Source organism: Haliaeetus albicilla, chromosome 2, assembly GCF_947461875.1.
Source record: "Haliaeetus albicilla chromosome 2, bHalAlb1.1, whole genome shotgun sequence".
NCBI classification, from domain to species: Eukaryota; Metazoa; Chordata; class Aves; order Accipitriformes; family Accipitridae; genus Haliaeetus; species Haliaeetus albicilla.
Window position 1 is genome coordinate 27322200 of NC_091484.1, and position 19502 is coordinate 27341701.

At 38.7% G+C, this 19502-nt stretch overlaps 1 protein-coding gene across 3 annotated transcripts in view; it reads right to left on the bottom strand.

The window, feature by feature from the left end:
- The window catches only part of CNTNAP2 (contactin associated protein 2), a 1232776-nt gene that overhangs the window by 185265 nt on the left and 1028009 nt on the right, over nucleotides 1-19502 (bottom strand). For all 3 annotated transcript variants that reach the window (XM_069811947.1, XM_069811956.1, XM_069811963.1), the window contains one exon: nucleotides 15911-16038. In XM_069811947.1, coding sequence (XP_069668048.1) covers nucleotides 15911-16038 — 128 coding nt within the window. The remainder of the gene's footprint in view (nucleotides 1-15910; nucleotides 16039-19502) is intronic.

Here is a 19502-nt window from a genome sequence, read left to right on the forward strand (position 1 = left end):
GATTGGATTACTGTTTACAATATAGATTGTATTGCTTCCACACTACTGAAGATCAGGAATTTATTTTTGTGTTGAAATTCCCTTCCTCTGGACACTATAGATTTGTGATTACTAGACAGACACAATCGAATCAGGCTGAAGCCTCTCAGCTGCTTGGCTATGGGGTTGGCAGCAGTTAGAGAGAACTGCCATATGTGGAAAGACATCTTCTGTGTTGGTTGGGCTACAGCATCAGTAGTAGTTATCTGTTAGCAGGATGGTCCTGTACAACCCAGGAGAAGGAGAGGCCTGACTTCTAGATCTTGACTCGTGAAAACGAATCAGCATGTGATCTCTGCCCTTTTCCTGATTCACAAGGTATATATTTAACAAACATTCAAGGACTGAAGCATGTGACATATGAGGAGCTGAGGGAACTGGGTTTGCTTATCTTGAGAAAGGCTCGGAGGGGAGCTAACTGCTGCCTTCACTGCCTGATGGGTAGTTCTAGAGAAGACAAATCCAGGCTCTTCTCAGAGGTGCAAAGCAAAAGATCAAGAGACACAGTCACAAGTTGCAGCACAGAAAATTCCCACTGGAAAATATTTTCACAATTAGAGTGGTTAAGCCCTGGAACAGGTTGCCCAAAGAGATGGCAGAAACTACATCCTCAGAAATTTTCATAAAATAAATGAATAGAAAAGGCTTTAAGCAACTTGGTTTGGGTTTGAAGTTAGTCCTGCTTTGAGCAGAAGATTGGACTGCATGACCTCGGTAGGTCCATCCGACCTAAATTAACTTATGATTTTAAGCCTTGTTCTTCCAGCTGAGTTCAGAAGCACTTGCAAAATATCTTAGATTTTATGATCTTTAAGAATTTAATGTCTTTCTCTGGATGGTAAGAAAGATATAAAACAATTTGCAACACCAGAATAAAATGTTGCTTTTTTTCAGTGTCATCATCTGTATTGGGTTTGCACGGCGAGGTTTTGGTAGCGGGAGCGGTTACAGGGGTGGCTTCTGTGAGAAGATGCTAGAGGCTTCCCCCATGTCCTACAGAGACAATGCCAGCCAGCTCTAAGACCCATCTAGGCATTGTGGCAGGACATTGCTGCCTGGGTAGAACACATGGCTCTAAAGGTACGTCATGTAGATGCTCAAAAGCCATGCCACTGAAGACCATAGAAATAATGAGCAGGTAGACAAGGCTGCCAAAATTGAACTAGCTCAGGTGAACCTGGACTGGGAGCATAAGGGTGAGCTATCTGTACCTTGATGGGCCCACGAAACATCGGGACATCTAGGGAGAGATGCAACATATAGATGGGCTTGTGATCGAGGGGTAGACCTGACCATGGAGGCCATCACACAGGTCACTCATGAATGTGAAACAAGTGCTGCAATCAAGCGAGCCACCAGAGTAAAGTCTCCCTGGAACAGAGGGTGGTGGCTGGGTTTTTGATATGGCGAGGCCTGGCAAATTGACTACACTGGACCACTGCCATGAACACATCAAGCAAGAGCTACATACTCACGATGGTGGAAGCAACTACTGGTTGGCTAGAAACATATCCTGTAAACCATGCCACTGCCTGAAACACCATCTCAGGCCTTGAAAGGCAAATTTTATGGTGACATGGTACCCCAGAAAGAATTGAATCAGAAAATGGGACTCATTTCCGAAATAACCTCATAAGCTTCTGGGCAAAGAAACATGGCATTGAGTGGGTGTACCACATGCCCTATCACCCACAAGCATCTGGAAAAATTGAGAGATATAATGGACTGTTAAAGACTATGTTGAGAGCGCTGGGCAATGGGGCATGGAAGCACTGGGATACAAATTTAGCAGAAGCCACTTGGCTAGTTAACACCAGAGGATCTGCTAACCGTCCTGGTCCTGCCCAGACAAAACCCCTACATACTGTGGGAGGAGATAAGGTCCCCGTAGTGCACATGGGGAAGTGGCTGGGGAAGGCGGTGTGGATTTCTCCTCCCATGGGAAAAGGCAAACCCATTCGTGGGATTGTCTTTGCTCATGGACCTGGGTGTACTTGGTGGGTAATGCGGAAGGATGGGGAGACCCAGTGTGTGCCTCAAGGACATTTAACTTTGGGGAAAAAATAATCTGTGATGTGAGTTGTATGTTGTAGGAAGTAATGTAGCAGGAATGACCTGAACTGCAGAGGAGTGAACTTCGCAAGGAACCAGACAAGTGCAGTGGTGACCCAAACCAAGCCAGTGTTGGTGCCCATCAATCAAACATACTGCTTCTCCTGTCCTGACCACCCATCTTGACAGATGGGGCCCAAGTCATAGCCTGTGTGTGAACATCTGGAGGAGTGGAAGAAGCCCATGGAATATCTATCTGCTAAAGGACAGGAGATAGTAGTTAATAAGAACATATAAATCTGTATGTTGGGTATAAAAGTGGTTGAAATATGTAGTTTCAGTTGTAAGTGTTGGTAAGAAGGGATTTCAGTAAAGAGAATTAAATACAATGGCGTGGTTAGAAAATATATGTGTATTAAATTATGTGGGACCTAAGCATGACGCAAATGGTATGGAATAAGGGGTGGAGATTCTATTGGGTCTGGCTGAGACGGAGTTAATTATCCCCATATCAGCCCTCTTAGTGCTGTGCTCTGCAACGGTAGCTAGAAAGGTGTTGATAACACACCAGTGTTTTGGGTACTGCTAAGCAGTGCTACCACAGCATCAAGGCTGTCTCCCCAACATTTCCCCCCCCTTAACAGCAGGCTGGGGCTGGGCAAGATCTTGGCAGGGGACATAGCCAGGACAGCTGACCTAAGCTAATCAAACAGATATTCCATACTGTATGACATCCGCTCGGCTATAAAAGCTAAGTAAAGGGAGATGGAAGGGGGGCATTTTCATCTTCCAGAGCAGCCACTACCCGTACTGAAGCCCTGCTTCCCAGGCAGTGGCCAGACATCGCCTGCAGATGGCAAGTAGAGAATAACATCATTTATTTTCCTTTGGTTTCACGGATGCAACCTTTGCTTTCACTTTATTAAACTCTCCTTATCTTGACCCATAAGCCTTTTGTTACATTTTCTCTCCCCTGTCCAGCTGAGGAGGGGGAGTGGTAGAGCAGCTTTGGTGGGCACCTGGTGCCCAGCCAGGGTCAACCTACCACATCTTCAACAGATTTTCTGACTGAAAGGTGGCATATTCTCTGCTTTTGAAATATTGCTGTCCTGGTTTTAGCTGGGATAGAGTTAATTGTCGTCTTAGTAGCTGGTATAGTGCTATGGTTTTGAGTTTGGTATGAGAAGAATGCTGATAACACTGATGTTTTCAGTTGTTGCTAAGTAATGTTTAGTCTAAAGTCAAGGTTTTTTCAGCTTCTCATGCCCAGCCAGTAAGAAGACTGGAGGGCACAAGAAGTTGTGAGGGGACACAGCCAGGACAGCTGACCCAAACTGGCCAAAGGGGTATTCCATACCGTGTGATGTCATGTCCAGTATATAAACTGAGGGGAGTGGGGGTGGGGGGATCGCCACTCAGGGACTAACTGGGTATCAGTTGGCAAGTGGTGAGCAATTGCACTGTGCATCGCTTTCATATTCCAATCCTTTTATTATTACTATTGTCATTTTATTAGTGTTACCATTATTATTATTAGTTTCTTCTTTCCTGTTCTATTAAACTGTTCTTATCTCAACCCATGAGTTTTACTTTTTTTTTCCAATTTCCTCCCCCATCCCACTGGGTGAGGAGGGAGTGAGTGAGCAGCTGCATGGTACTTAGTTGCTGGCTGGGGTTAAACCATGACAATTGCTTTATTGTTGTGATTGATATTGTTGGCTTCTATATGTTCTCTTCGAACAACTGGTAGTTTCCCACCCCCACCACCCTTTGGAAAATATTTTCAGTACAATGCAAAACAATTTTATCAACTAAGGGCTAAAAAGAGAAAGAACTACAACAATGAAACTCTACACATTTTTATTATTTAAAGGTTCAAACAGTTCATGGATTAAAGCAAAACCTCAACAAAACACTGTTTCTTTCTTGTTGCCATGGGAAGTTGTTAATAAGTTGCTAACAAAGACACACCCATCTCTTGAATTTACAGCTTCAGACGCTGGTTTCCATTTTTCTCAAATCTTGCTTATTGCTTTAAGCATCTTCATTTTATTTGGTTGTATCTTGGACTACTACAGATTTTCTGAGACTGGGATAGCTGCAATGCACTGTATGATAATAACATTTTTATTTAATAACTGACTGTTCTTAGGGGATCCTACAGTTACCTTATGATATTATGGAGAACAATCAGATTAGCCACCTGAAATATAGTGTGTGTACAGAGAACAGGAAAGAGCTCTCTCTACATGGTGGTATACAGAGATAAACTTCAGAATATGGATGGGTAGAACATCAGTTAATCATCTTATAAATTAAGCAGGATTGAAGCTACTGCAAGAATGTTTATTTTTAGTTTACAAAAGCAAAAGCACACATGTCTCTATCTCAGCATAGGGAATTACTTTGCATATAAAGAAAGGAAAGAAAGAGTGTCCCTCCCGTGAAGCAAATATTTAATTTAGCTACATATTTTCTAACAAAACCTTGTCATTGTTACAAAACATTGAAGCTTTTGAAAGTTTTGAAAGAAACTGAAAGTTCATTGAAACCATTCATGAAATGAATGAGCTGACTGTTTTGAAAATTTTACTCTTATTTGAACATCTAAAAAAGTCTTTTCGTTCAAAACCTATTTATTTACAAAATATAATTAAACAGTGATGAAAAGGCTCTTTTCTAAAATGTTCAAAGTCAAAATCACAATGATGTCCTTCCATCAATGGGAATTGAGCTTGATAACCAACATGTTCTGTTTCAAATGACTTCTTATGCTTTTCAGCATTGGTATGGCAAGTGGTTTTGAGAGTTTTCTCTCCTTTCGGGATGGTGTTGTGTTTAACCCCAGCTGGCAACTAAGCACCTTGCTCACTTCCCCCCCCCGCAGAGGGATGGGGGAGAAAATCGAAAAAAAAGTAAAATTGATGGTTTGAGATAAAGACAGTTTAATAGGACAGACAAGGAATGGAAAATAATAACAACAACAGAATATACAAAACAAGTGACGCACAATACAATTGCTCACCACCTGCTGACTGGTGTCCAGCCAATCCCCAAGCCGCAGTGTCCCCCAGCCAAGTCCCCCCAGTTTATATACTGGACATGACATAATATGGTGTTGAATACCCCTTTGGCTCATTTGAGTCAGCTGTCCTTGCTGTGTCCACTCCGAACTTCCTGTGCATTCCCAGCCTCCACTGGCAGGTCAGTATAAGCTGAAAAAATCCTTGACTTAGTATAAACACTGCTTAGAAACAACTGAAACATCAGTGTTTTATCAACATTCTTCTCATCCTAAATCCAAAACACAGCACTATACCAGCTACTAGGAAGAAAATTAACTTTATTCCAGTCGAAACCAGAACAGATTGGAAATTATAGTATTTTTTCTGAAAATCCCTTCTCTACCATGTTTTTAGAAGTATCCTTCTTTTCCTGGAAGATATCCCGCCAGCTATGGATCAACTTTACTTCTGCCTGCATCTGAAATACGAAGATACAATAACAGTTCATAACAATAAAGTGTTTTAAATTTAACCTTATCTTAGCAAATCTAAAATAATGCAGTGATAAGGCAAAAGTTTTGCATCCACACGACTTCATGAAACCAAGGGTAAATAATAAAATACAGATACAGTATGCATGCTGGAAATCAATTCGTAAAAAAAAAGGCTGAAAAGGAGATTTTGAAACCTTAAGTCACTATTGCCTCTCCTTCCATAACTGCTTCCTTGAAAGCTGTTCTCATGAAAAATATTGTTCTTCTGAATTAGACCAAATCAGAGGTGCAGATGATTCTTTGCAAATGAGAGTTGAAATACAGGTATATAAAAATGTTAGAATTTGCTGCTTAATATTGTAAATCTGAAAGCTTCATGATCCTGCAAGCTTAGCCAAGACTTTCGAAGTACAAAGTACTGTAAGCTCCTAACAGTAAATGGATAGAACTGCCTTGAATTGGTTTAATGCACACCCCCCCCCAATTTTGTAAAGGATTTTCCTCTCATCTCCTTTTAATTCTATCTGAGCTGATTTAAAGTTAAAGCCTTGACTAAAATTATCAGCATTTTCAAATTTCTTATTTTTTTGCCTTAAAGAACCAAGTAGGTACCTTACAAAAGATAAGTTTTTAGCAAAGAAAAGAGTAACAACAAAGAAGAATTGCAACCTTTCCTCTGAAACCTGCTCTCTAAATATTGAATTTATGGCACTTCACAGGTTGCAACTTTAATTTGGAACCCAGCATATTCAAACTCAGAAATTTAATAGTGGAAGTTCTCCATGGCATCATCAATGGAAAAGGGAGTACATAGGCATTTCTTCATATTTCTCTTACAGTTTTAAGCCCTTTCCCCCCACATTTGCAAGTTTTTCCAAAGAGGACAAAGGTCAGAAAAAATGTTAAAAAATAGATCAGAGAAAAGAAATAGGAGGTTAATTCTTCACATTGTATCTATTCTAGTTCTCTCAAGCTATTGTTATATTCCCTTTTCCCAGTTCAGACTTCTAATCACATGCCCAAAACGCACAACTTTGCAAGCCTGTGTTAACAGGTACTAAAGCTGTTCCTTTGTGTCGTGGTTTAACCCCAGCCAGCAACTAAGCACCACGCAGCCGCTCACTCACTCCCCCCCCATCCAGTGGGATGGGGGAGAAAATCAGGAAAAGAAGTAAAACTCCTGGGTTGAGATAAGAACGGTTTAATAGAACAGAAAAGAAGAAACTAATAATGATAATGATAACACTAATAAAATGACAACAGTAGTAATAAAAGGATTGGAATGTACAAATGATGCGCAGGGCAATTGCTCACCACCCGCCGACCGACACCCAGCCAGTCCCCGAGCGGCGAATCCCTGCCCCCCACTTCCCAGTTCCTAAACTAGATGGGACGTCACATGGTATGGAATACACTGTTGGCCAGTTTGGGTCAGGTGCCCTGGCTGGGCATGAGAAGCTGAAAAATCCTTGACTCTAGTCTAAACACTACTGAGCAACAACTGCAAACATCAGTGTTATCAACATTCTTCACATACTGAACTCAAAACATAGCACTGTACCAGCTACTAGGAAGACAGTTAACTACATCCCAGCTGAAACCAGGACACTTTGGGAACCACGTCGTAGATCTGCATAAAAATCTAGAAGGACCTGCTGCTTCTTTGAGAGAAGGATCAGGATACATTCCTTAGAAAATCCTGCTAAGCACTGAGTGGGACATGATATACACACCAAATACTGTGTATATATACATGTAATAGGACTCAGTGACAGGAATGTTTTGAACAGAAGCTATCAGAATTCAGCCCTACAATTAAAGGACGGGGAGAAGAGCCTGCAGGATGAGAAATCATTATGAAGTGCAGCTGTGATTGTGGAATACATACCTGACCTTCCTTTTTTAATTCAACCATTGGATAAAAAAGTTCAGCTATTTTAAAATCTTGTATTAAGGCAGAATTAGAGTTAACGTGGTTTCCTAGTACAGAGATAAATGGTGCAAGTTTAACAAGCATCAAGGGTCCCCAACTTCTTCTTCTTTATTAGTTTCTCCATCTTGGGAGTTGGGCATTTCTTAGTTTTACTGAGTTACTTTGTGTTGTGTGCCGGGTGTTGGGTGCTTCGAGGTTAGACAAGCTCCTTTGTAACTGGATATTCTCCATCCTGCTGCCACTCACTTACCTATGTCTAAATGAGACTCAAGTTGCATAACTTACACATAGCGATGAACAAGACTGACCTCACTCTACCTCACCTTCAACCATTTTTTGCCTTTTTCTGTTCTTTCTGCTCTTTAAATGTCAGTTAGTGCTGCAGGAATATGCAGGCCAAAAGTATTAAAGTGAGAAAGAGTTCCACCTAAAAAATGAATATAGATAATTTCCTCCATTTTATACCTCATTTTCAGATTATTCAGTCTTATGGGGTGAAATTTAAATGTGACTGTATATTTGTGCATGCAATTGACAGATTCCAGCAGCTTCTTATTCCCCGGTTTAGTCTTGGGTTCTCCTAGGTCCTTACTGCTTTACTGACATCTCCTTCTCATCTCTTCTCTATAAACCATGGGAATTGTTTCACCTTTTCATTCTTAGATTTTGTACCCTACACAATTGCTTTTCTTACTTTGCTATAGGTGATTGGTAAGATACTAATATGCATTACAATCACATAGATGGTAAAATGTTTGAAATTATAATTAAAGCACAACTTTAACAGGATTTGAGCTGAATATGAACAGCTACTGTATACCATCTATCAGACTAACGACTCTTTGCTTAAATTCCCTAGGAATTTAGAGACAATACGTTACATGAAATGCTTCAGATACTTCTTTTTTTGCATTAAAGAAGATAAAAATAACCTGTAATATAATCATAATGATGAGGGGAATTTGAATAAAATTAGCTCTAAATTGCATTTGAATTCTGTATCTCTGAAACATAAAGCTCATAACTCCCCTAGGGAGTTTCACCATTTTTTTCTTTTACAATCAGTTGGAGAATTGATCATGGGCATTGATTGCCATATGTTTTCATTACTTCAACAAATACATAAAGAGAGTAAAATTTATTAGTGCTTTGAAATTCAAATGAACTGACTTCTGTAGTTTATACCAACATAAACATTTAGGTAGAATTGAATGCATGTGAGAATTAATTAATAGTAGGCAGGTCCATTCCTCTCTTAAACCAGGTAAAATGTCTCTGCCACCATGTGGTTTACATTTCATGATGAATCTGGGAAGTTTGGAGATGTAAATTGTGGAACTGTGTTATTCCTCATACCTAAATTCAATATATGTGTAAAACAGATGTGACTTTCATTTTAAAAGCTAGTAAAGAGTGCACAGAAAAAGTAACTGGCAGGAAGGTATACAATAAAGATGACAAGCATTAAATGTATTTCCCCTCAAAAGAGATACTCAGCATATTGCTTTCTTGTCCTTAAGGAAAAGTCTCCAGCAATATAAATTGTATTCATAATGAAAATACACACTAAATGACAGTGTAATCTATAATACTTTCATACACCACCAGGTACAGGCAAAAGTGTCATAAATCTCGCTCTTCTGAACCAAACACTCAGACTCTGCCAGATCTTGGCAAAGCTTGAAAATGTTTAAAAAGAAGGGGTCAAACTACATCAAGAGTCAACGCTTGTTGTTAAAAGGATCTCTCTTCTGTATGTTCTAACAAGATCAGTCCCATACAAAGGTTTTCTTTTTCTTTTTTTTTTTTTTTTTTTTTTACCTTGGATTACTGACTTGCATATGGCACAATCTGTATGGGGCACTGATCTTCCCATGATGCCAAAATTATAATTTTAACTCTACTTGTCCTTTATTCTCTTGCACTATTTGCAGGCATCCTGCTGCTTCAGTCAGACATAAAAAGACATATCCTTCTAGGACAATGGTTAAATTTTATGTGATCTGTACTTCTTCCTGCTCTGTGAGGTGAATAGCGCTCATGGGAAGGGTTTGCCTTCAGAAAGCAAACAGAACAAAACCTGACAGTGAGTGGGATACATTAGAGAAAATTCATATATGACCTATGACTCAATATGATTTATGTTAAAACTGGGTCACTTTATAAGTGTTTATTCCATGAATACACTTGTATGCAAAGTTTGAACTGAAAGAGAATTTTATGGCCATGTTATAAACCTTAGAAAAAGGTGTTTTACCATAGAAATGTTGACAGCTTATAATGACTGCATGAACACAGAAATCATTAATCTTACCAATTCCTTGTTGGGTTTTTGAGATTATATAAAAGGAATCTTACATTCAGTGTGGTATGTAGAAAGAGCTTTCAATGAACCTTGCAGTGCTCTAGAGACTATTTCCTCCCAATTTTCTAGGCCAAAATGTCTCCTGCTGTACAAACGCAAAGGAGTAGGAGAAAAACATCTAGAATGATTAGCTCAGATTAAGTATTACCAAGAAGAAAGAAAATATTTTTTTGAACTTAAATAATTTCAGCCATACATGTTCAAATGCTGTTCACACTGCCTACCACCCCCCATCCCCCAAACCTCAAGACAATTCCAAGCTGATTTGCAATTCCAGAAACTTTAAGTCTTCTCATTTTGGTACTGTCCACCATGGATCATCTAAGGTAGAGCTTATCTTGTTGAAAACTTATATAACAGTAAGTTATAAATTAAAGGTTTTTGATTTACAACATCAGAGAATCACTTTTAAGTGTGATTATAGTGCTTCGGAGAATTGGTTGCAAATGAAAAAGGATGACAGAACTGCCAGCCAAAAAGCTAGTACTTGGAGCACTTTGCTGCTTAGGAAGGATATGAGAAGATGTGTAAGAGAAGCCATGAGAGTACATATTCTATCCTATGTCCACATGCTTTTTGGGGGGGGTGTATCACTGGTGTTAATTTTAATTTGATACAGTGTTTTCACTTCCAGTAACCTCTAAGACAAGTCACTATATTACTGGAATGTTGTCTAAGATGCAGTAGGAGTAAATCACTTCTACAGAAATTCCAGTTGGATCTTTTACCAATTCAAATTGTTTTTTTGCTGGGATACTCTCCAGCTTACCTTACCTATGTATGTAACAGTAAACATCACTGCTGGTCTGACTCAGTCAACACATTGCATATCCTACTAGAGAATTGACCTTGTTCATAGGTTTAATGTGTAACTGAAAACTGCACTGTAAGGCAGTGCTATTTTTTTTTTGAAACCCAGGTGGTACCATCAAAAACCAAGTTCAAGATGTTGAAAGTGTCCTCAATTTGGAATGTAATGAAAATGGACTAAGCATGCATATGAAAGAGTAAATTTATTTTTCATGACAAGTAAAACTTCTGAGTAACCAACCTGAACATGTGATGCATAAGAAGTACTCAAGGAATACAAAACCACACCTTACCAAGGATACCAGCCTGTAAGCACTGACCCTGACAGTGGCTGTCTTAGATACCTATAGAGTGGTTTTAACACAAACCCAGAGTCACAAAAAATAAATGCCCACATCCACACTACTGTCTGATTAAATAAGCCAACTCTATGGGAAAATTCTAAAATGAAGTACAAAAGAAAAGCCAGAAGCGATATTTAGAAGTGAAAGAAACAAAGCATCAAGTCATGAAAAGAGTAATGATGAGCCATGGTCAAAATCACTGAATAAAAGAACTCAAGGTATATTTCCCCTGAGAACAAACATGTGCAGTTGCACGCACACACGCACAGACAGAATCAATGCACTGATGTTAAGAACTGAGTTTTGATTTGTTCCTGAATTTCTGTCATCTATCAAGGAGACTTTTTTGTCTGTCACTGCAGATCCTACATGAACAGTGCTGATACTGGTCTTCATGAAAACTTAGCTTAGAGAGAACCAGAGTCAATGCAGCTGCTTCCTCCCCCACATATTGAAGATTAAAGATAATAGAAGTAAAATACAAAAAATGATTCATGGCTCAGAAATTGAAGTCTTACTGGGAGGGTAAAAACTGTACGCTAGAGGAGATGGAAAAAACATAAATCTGAGCTGTGTAAAAAACATCTCCCCCTTAAATTCTGTCTTTGCTATAGCTGAAATGGGACAAAAGGAAAATAGGCTCAAGAAGAAAGGCAAATCTAGAGCAGAATAGTCAGTCTGTTCCCCTCTGGGCTTATAAAGAGCAGACTCAAATCAAAATCCTTGGAAGTCCTTGGGAAAAGGATACTCTTAGCAGGTTACAAATACAAGAGCTTTGAGAACATCAGTATTTTCCTAAGGGGAATGAAAAGAAAGTGTTGAAAAGGTGCCAAAAGTCACAAAAGTAATTTTGATTCAATATGATTATTGATGAAATCTCTGTAGCAATAAATAGCCCCAACATAGTAAGCTAAGCTCTTCAGTTTGGTTTCAGAAGAAACTACCAGATCCATTTTTGCAGCCTTCTTCTACCACCTCAGGCTGAGCTTAGACAGAAGCACCACCCCCCCAACATACTTGTGTCCTTCTTTAAAGGGAGACAGCTCAAGGTGCCCCTTTGCATTACAGTGGAATAACATAGAGAGATGGACAAGGTCTTTCTATTACTAGTTGGACAAGGCCAAATGCAGTGGTGCTGAGGAGTCCAGGTGCTATTGCATTAGTATTAGTACAACTGTTTTCCCTGTTTCCATTTTTAATTCCAGTTTAGCTTAGAGGATCTTGAGAATCTGCTGATAAACTGGTGTTGCCATTCTGTAAGTATAACACTCATATAGCAGTGGCCAGGAAGGACAGCTTTGCTTTAAGTCTGGGTAGACTTGACATTTGCTCAAAATCCTTGCTTGATCTTTGGATGCAATACAATGCCAAAAAACCCCGCTGAATCCATATCCTTGTTATGCACCTGTTCTCCATAAAATTGGATAAGTCTGCTCCCCTGGTAGGTCACCACTTAGAAAAATCATAAAATATTTAGAAAGCATTCCTCAACAGTAAAATAGCAAATGGAAAAGAGACATCCTGGATATTTTATCCAAGGTACAAGACAGGCCCCAGGCAAGATTTATGGGATTTTTGCCACAATGACCAGATGAGTCTTCATAATTCTGGTAGAACATGGCAGCTTAAGCATATCTTTAGAGGGGTAATACAGGTCCTTTTTGCTGAGTACTTTTCAGGATGCAAATAGTGTTTTTTGAGGTGCAGTTAAATATGAAAAATACTTCTGGAACATGAAGATGGATAATCATGCATGGCCATGTTTTCTGATTTTATTTCCAACAATAGCTACCATCCAAGCTTGCCCAGAGCAGCCTTAATCAGTTCATAAATCAGGGGAATAGAAAAATGAAACTGTAATTTGTGGGACCAAAATAAAATCTATATTTCTGAGAGAAGAATCTAGTGATTTTTGCAATAGGAGAAGAATTACAATTCTGCAATAAATATACTACATTCCTAATGTTCCTTGGTTTGTGTCAAACAAATGGCACTGAGATGAATGATTTTCAGATTTACTTTGGTCAGTCAATAGTGTAGGAATGGTTAATTGTTGTGGCCCCAATTGATTAATTGATTCTTCAAGAACTTAATCGGTATGGGAGGAAGGGAATTGCATGAAACAACAGATATCTTTGCTTTCTTTAATCCTCCTTGCCCTCAAATAGCCAGCTTTCAGCTGTCTGTTCTTATGGACTGCAAAGGCCAGCAGTTGTGCTGTACTTTTACAGTTCTCAGGTACAGCTGTGACTGAGTCTAGGTGATGTGTCAGTGTCTCTAGATGTTACACAGAAGTAGCTAGGAAATGTGTGGCAAATTATGCTGTAATTCTGATGTGAGAATATGGCCCTTCAAGTGCTGCAAAATATCACTGAACTATGGGTTGATACATCACATGCAATGGACAACCCTGAGGGCAATATGAGATAAGTTGTCACAGTACTGGCACGCTTTACAACCACAATGAGAAATCTTTCTAAATAGGTAAATTTTTATTTGATTGGTTAGGCATTCTTACCTTTTCCACCTTCCTTCCAGCCAGATCAAAAAATCTGTATTTCTTTGCCAGTCTTCACATTTCTAACTGAATTTCATTTCCCACCTTCAAAAATTATACAATGATAACTACACACAAAACACATGCAACTGAGCTTCTTGTGCTGTGATGAGAGTCAACATCTTTAGTATTAATAATGTTGGTTTTGATGTGTTTAATGCACCAAATATGGATTAATTGGTTTTTTAACTCTCTTTCCACAAATTCAGCACTTTGGATCTTTCTTCCCTTTGGAACAGAAGCATATTTTGAAATTTTGGCATTTTCCCCAGGACAGAAACCTTGTTTTCCACAAGCTCTAATCCATGGTGAGACAGTACTGGTCTGGGGTACAGCAGCTGTTGTATATGGTCAAGAAAGAATATGAAGGAGGATGCTTAGTAAATGCATTGGGAATACAAAATGGGAGCTTTTACTAACTGCAAAGGACTGGGGTGAATATTATCTCCTGTGAAAAAACTTATACCAGCTTTTTGATAATAATATACGGTCATGGAAGTAAATTCAAATTTATTCATAGGCAAAGATTTTTAAAACTACAAATCACATCTGTAAAGTTCAAACAGAAAATTCAATTAATCAGGATGTTAGGAATACACCCATTCAGATTCCCCAATGGCTGTGTCACTCAGTCACACTCTAATAAAGGCTACTGGCTGCTCAAATGAGGTTTCATTTATACTAATATTTAGAAATGGCTCATACTTTAGACACTGATGTTTCTAGCAGCATTCGGATTCAGGATATGAGGAATACAGGTGCAAGAAAGACACTATTCATTATTTCTTAGTCATCAGTTGTAAAAGGCTATTAGGAAAATGTTTGTCAAACGTAGCTGAGAAACAAACACAAACTGACCTGTGATTACTCAAACACCATAAATAACAAGCATCAAATAGGTGATGTGAAAGTTTGCAAACATCACATGATATTTATTTCTGTTTGTTAGGCATCAGATACATTAACAAAAGCTGGAGCGATCATTTGCACAACCCAGGAAGACCACAAACAGAAAAAGAGGTTAAGCACATTCAGTTGTATCACTGAGCAACGACCTAGGGTTCTGAGGCACCGGACTGGGACCCAGAAAACTCTCCTTTGTACTTGTCCTGCTGGATGACTCCAAGTATGCAATTTCCTCTCAGTTGGGATTAGTCACTTTAGCTTAAGGCAGGGATAATGATACTGACCTCCTTTGTAAAGGACTTTTAGAAACATGCAGATAGAAAGCATGTAGCTGTAACGGGGCAGAGGAGGAAGGAGAAACCATACTCATTCCTGTTGTGCTGTGTTAGATGCTGGTTAGAACCAGGTTGTTCAACCTGCATGTACTATGCCCACCCATTCAATATTTCTACATCACTACAATCTCATAGGCTGACTTATAGCACTCTTTAACAGCATCTGAGGATGGATTTTTTATTCCTTATAGAGCACACAAATATTAGTTATTGTAAATTAAATCAGGCAACCTCTCCTTATTGCACCTCTTGTAACAGAAGGGCCTTCAAATACAGAGAACAAGTATAACGTGTGTGCCAACTGCATAGATTTTAAGTTTTTGAAGTGTGATTTAAAAGGACCTTAAGCAGTTGCTCTGCCTTCGGTGGTGAATTTCACCTTCTGAAATATAAAATAGATTGAAGGGAGAATACAATTCTCTGCTCTGCATCCTAACTTTTTTGTGTGTGTGAAGTGGAAATTTATCCATTATACTGATTTACTCTACCACTTGCTGATCAAACTGCAGGATGTATACCTCCTATCAGCACTCAGCCTGGAAATCAGAGACTACTACAAAAAACTCCCAATGTTTTACATGGAAATGTCTACCCCTGATATGGTTAACACTTGATAACAATCTTGTCAAACTTTATACACCCGTAAACAGAGTTTACAGTGATAAGTTTTGCCATCATGCTACTATTTATATCCCATAAACATAGTTTACAGTGATATGCATAGCAATGATAATGACACTGACAAGAGCACTCAACAGAAGCACAGATGTTGAGTTGTTCTTATGCAATCTGTATTACTTCTTGTATCTACATACACTTAATAATCAAAGTTGCCACATTTACGATAAAATAAAGAAAAATATCAATATTTTAAATGCAAAGATGAGCCATTATACGTGCAGTTTCATAGACAAAATTTCTCACATCACATCATGGTTTCATAGAAAAAAAGTCTCTGAGTAGACAGCCACTTCTGTAAATTTGCATGGGGTGTCTACAAAGTTACCAATTTCCAATTTAGTTTGCTTTACTCTACCCAGGAGAAAGTGGAAGAAAACCAGCCAACTTACGATCTCCTTGACAACGCACAGGACCCACAGATATCTTGGCTTCAGACCCAGGCCGGTCAATGTCTCCAACCACTACCTGACTCACTGGTAGGTGCTCTTTGTATGACAACATCCCAGTGTCTTTTCTCCTGAATTACAGAGAGAGAGAAAAAGAAAACAATTGTGAAATATATTAAAATAGTTTCTTTGATCATTATTATTGTTCAATGAACTAAGCACCAAAAACATAAGTATGCAACAATTATACCAGTACAGTGTTACCATCTAAAAACCTGTCTCAAACAACATCAGTTTGAGCAATAACGCTGCCTGTTTACTGGAAAACAGCTGGATAGCAGCTACTGTCACCCAGGAACACAGTCAGAGTAGCACCTTGCTTTGTGGCCAGTCCTGGACTCAGCCAGGCTTCTGTGGGTCTACCTGCTTTCCAGACTGAGCAGCTCCGTACTAGTGGGTAACACTTTGCTGTTGATCTTCTTGCTGATGTCTTCTGAGAGGGAAAAAAATCCTAATCCTTCCTAGAAGTGTATCTTTTTTGCTCTAGCTGCTGCCAGTTACTATCCTAACAATACAACCTCTGCCTACCAAAGAAACAGTGATTCTTTTATATTTAACATTTTTAGTATTATATTAAAAGAGAGAAATTAAAGACTAATTATCTGAAAAGGCTTGTCATCTTAGTTCTGTCATTTCTAACACTAAGTGCCTAAGTCCAAAAAATCAAAACTTGTCACTCTAACCATGAGTATGCCGCTCAAACCCCATTTTAGTTAGCAAGATCACTAAAATTCAATTTATAGTCATGTCTAAAAGCTCCTCATTTCAACTGCAGTGAGTAAGCTGATGCCTTTTTCATGCCTAGACCAAATCACTATGCACAGTTACAACATTGTTCTTTCATCATTTCAAGAGCTGAATCCAGCTGGCATGTTGAGTGCTGTTTCTTCCAAATAGAAAATAAAACAAACCAAATTTAACTAGGTGCCTTATCTCTCAGGTGCTTTTTCCTCTCTCTCTCTCTCCCCTCCCCCCCCCGCCCCGAACACATGAAGGCCAAAAATATCCACACAGGGAAAAATGCACTATACATAGTGTTAGGACTATACCTTTTGACACAAAAGAAAGTAAGAGGAAGCAAAATAAATCCATCTGTTTCTCTCTCTTTTTTTCACTCTTTCTTTTAAGCTGTACCCTGCCATGTAATTGAGTACCTAAAGCAAGCAACTTTTTGATCTAAAAATCAATTCCTTTGTTCAAAAATACCATAGGATGAAGGGTGAATTCAGGATCTGGAAAAGTTACTGAAGTGCACAGTGTGACTATAACTGGGAACTTGTAAGGATTTCAGGAAACTGAAAGTCTTTTTCATCTCTAACTTGGATGACTCCATGACCTGACTCATTAGATTGCTAACAACTGGGAAGCACAGCAGGGATCTGCATGATCTATGGTAATGCTCGGAGTTTTACAGTAGCACAGTGGTATTTTCCAGTAGCATCTCCAGTCATCATCCTCACCGTGTCCTTCTGATGAGATGGAATGCAAAACATTCTCTTTAAAAGAAGCACAACTAAAGTAATTAAGAAAATAACCATCACATTTTTGAACAATAGTTCATTGGAACTTGTGTCTGTTCTCTGTGATGAAGAGAGTAATTAAGAGATTTAATTACTAGAGTTTTTCAAATAGTAGATTACTCTTTTCCTTAATCTGAATGTTCTTCCCCTTCAGAGCACCATTAACCCTCTCTGGCTGGACACAGCTACACCAGGTGCTATGTTGATGAGGCTGCTACGGGGGACTGCGAGAAAGGAAGGAAAATGGAGAGGAATAACCCTTGCAGGCTGCTTCTGCAGACTGTGCTAGGTTGTAGCATACTGCTTTTCATCCACAGATTGCAACACCCTTTACAAAGGTATCGTATTCATCAATTTGGAGACAAGTGATATAAGAAAAGGGAGATCAAAGGACTTTCCCTTTAAGAAAGAAAAGAGTGAATAACAATAGCCAGGTATGTAGACCTAATCTTCCATCTCTGCTAAAGACCTGTATCCATGGGACCCACTCCCTTCTAATAGAGGATAAATGTAGGTCATCACTTTACTCTTTCTGAGATTTTCCTCTGAGACTGTCTTTCTCTGCTGATTGTTACTCTTTCAAAGAATGCTTTAAAGATGGATGTGTCTATTTAAAATAAAGAATTCAAAGACCAGCAAGAAAAACCTATTGGCATTTCTCTTCTTCCCTTCCCCTCTCACACAAAGGGCTAATATTTCAGCTCCAAATAAGGATGCCAAAGGGCAGCCCTTTTCCTGCCACCAATACCTTTCACCTCCTTTGAAGGAAATAAAAAGGAGCAGTAAAAAATTTCTCCCTTTTCACTGATCACGTTTCTACTAATTTTGATATTTTATTTATGCATTTACTGATGTGGTCACTTTAAAACTGTTGCTATGACAATAAAACTAAATGTTAAGCGTTCTTTTTAGAAATAGCCTTATTTTCTGATAATCGCTTACTTGTCTCATCATTGTAGGAAATGCATTCTGCCCTGCACAGAAGCTATTGAGGGCTGGGAGTACTGGACCAAGAGCTGAAAGAATTGTGTTGTCTTTTCTCTAGCACAGCCTGCAAAGTTCATTTGCTCTTAACAAAAAAAGGGATAATGATAGCTTTTGGCCCACGCATGCACCAAAAAGACAAATACACTCGAGAGACTGAGTGGATCTGTTATGCTTTTCTAAGGTACTTGTAGTTCCTCTGGACATATTAATCAGTGCTGACGAAGTCAAAAAAGTTATAAACCAAAGACTGATTATAATGCTTGACTTTGTACTACACACTTAGAAATAATCACAGCTGGAACACTCAATTCCTGCAAGTGATAATGCTTTTGCTGGTATTTAAAGACTTTGCACATTAAGAGGGTGGAGAAAGTCTCTGAAGTTTTTCCTCACCAAATAAAATCCCCTTAAGAGAACAAAGATTGAATTCAGAGTGTGTCATATTCCTATTAATAGCCAAATGGGAGATGAATGAATCTGATCAAATCCTGTAATTATTACCAGGACATATTGATGAAATCTCAGTGTAATTTTCTATTTCTAATTTCGTTTCCTATATATAAAAGTCTGCAAAGTGCTTCAGGGTGCCTTTGAATGAAAGCAGCAGATATTAGTGTAAGATTTATCATTGTTTTGATTACGATCATCTACTTACTCTTTGTAAGCATTCTGTGGTATGTAAAAAAGAAATGCATTATGCACATATCAGCAAATGACATATTCAAAGTAATGATAAGATTCTGTATTGCTATTAATTTGTTTATATAAGGATTTCATACAACCAGACTTCTGTTACTGGAGTAATTTATTTTCTCCAATTTTGTTAGACATCACTTAATTATCAGGTCAGTCCTACACAGGAAAACACATAAAGAATGTACTACAGGTAGGAATGGACTTAATTTTAACAGATAAGCTTACATGAGTTGAGGAACTGTAACTCTTTTGAGAATACAAATAAAACACCTACTGGATTGAAACTGCAGCGTTAAGCACATATTATTTAATTATTAGCAGTGGTTTGAAGA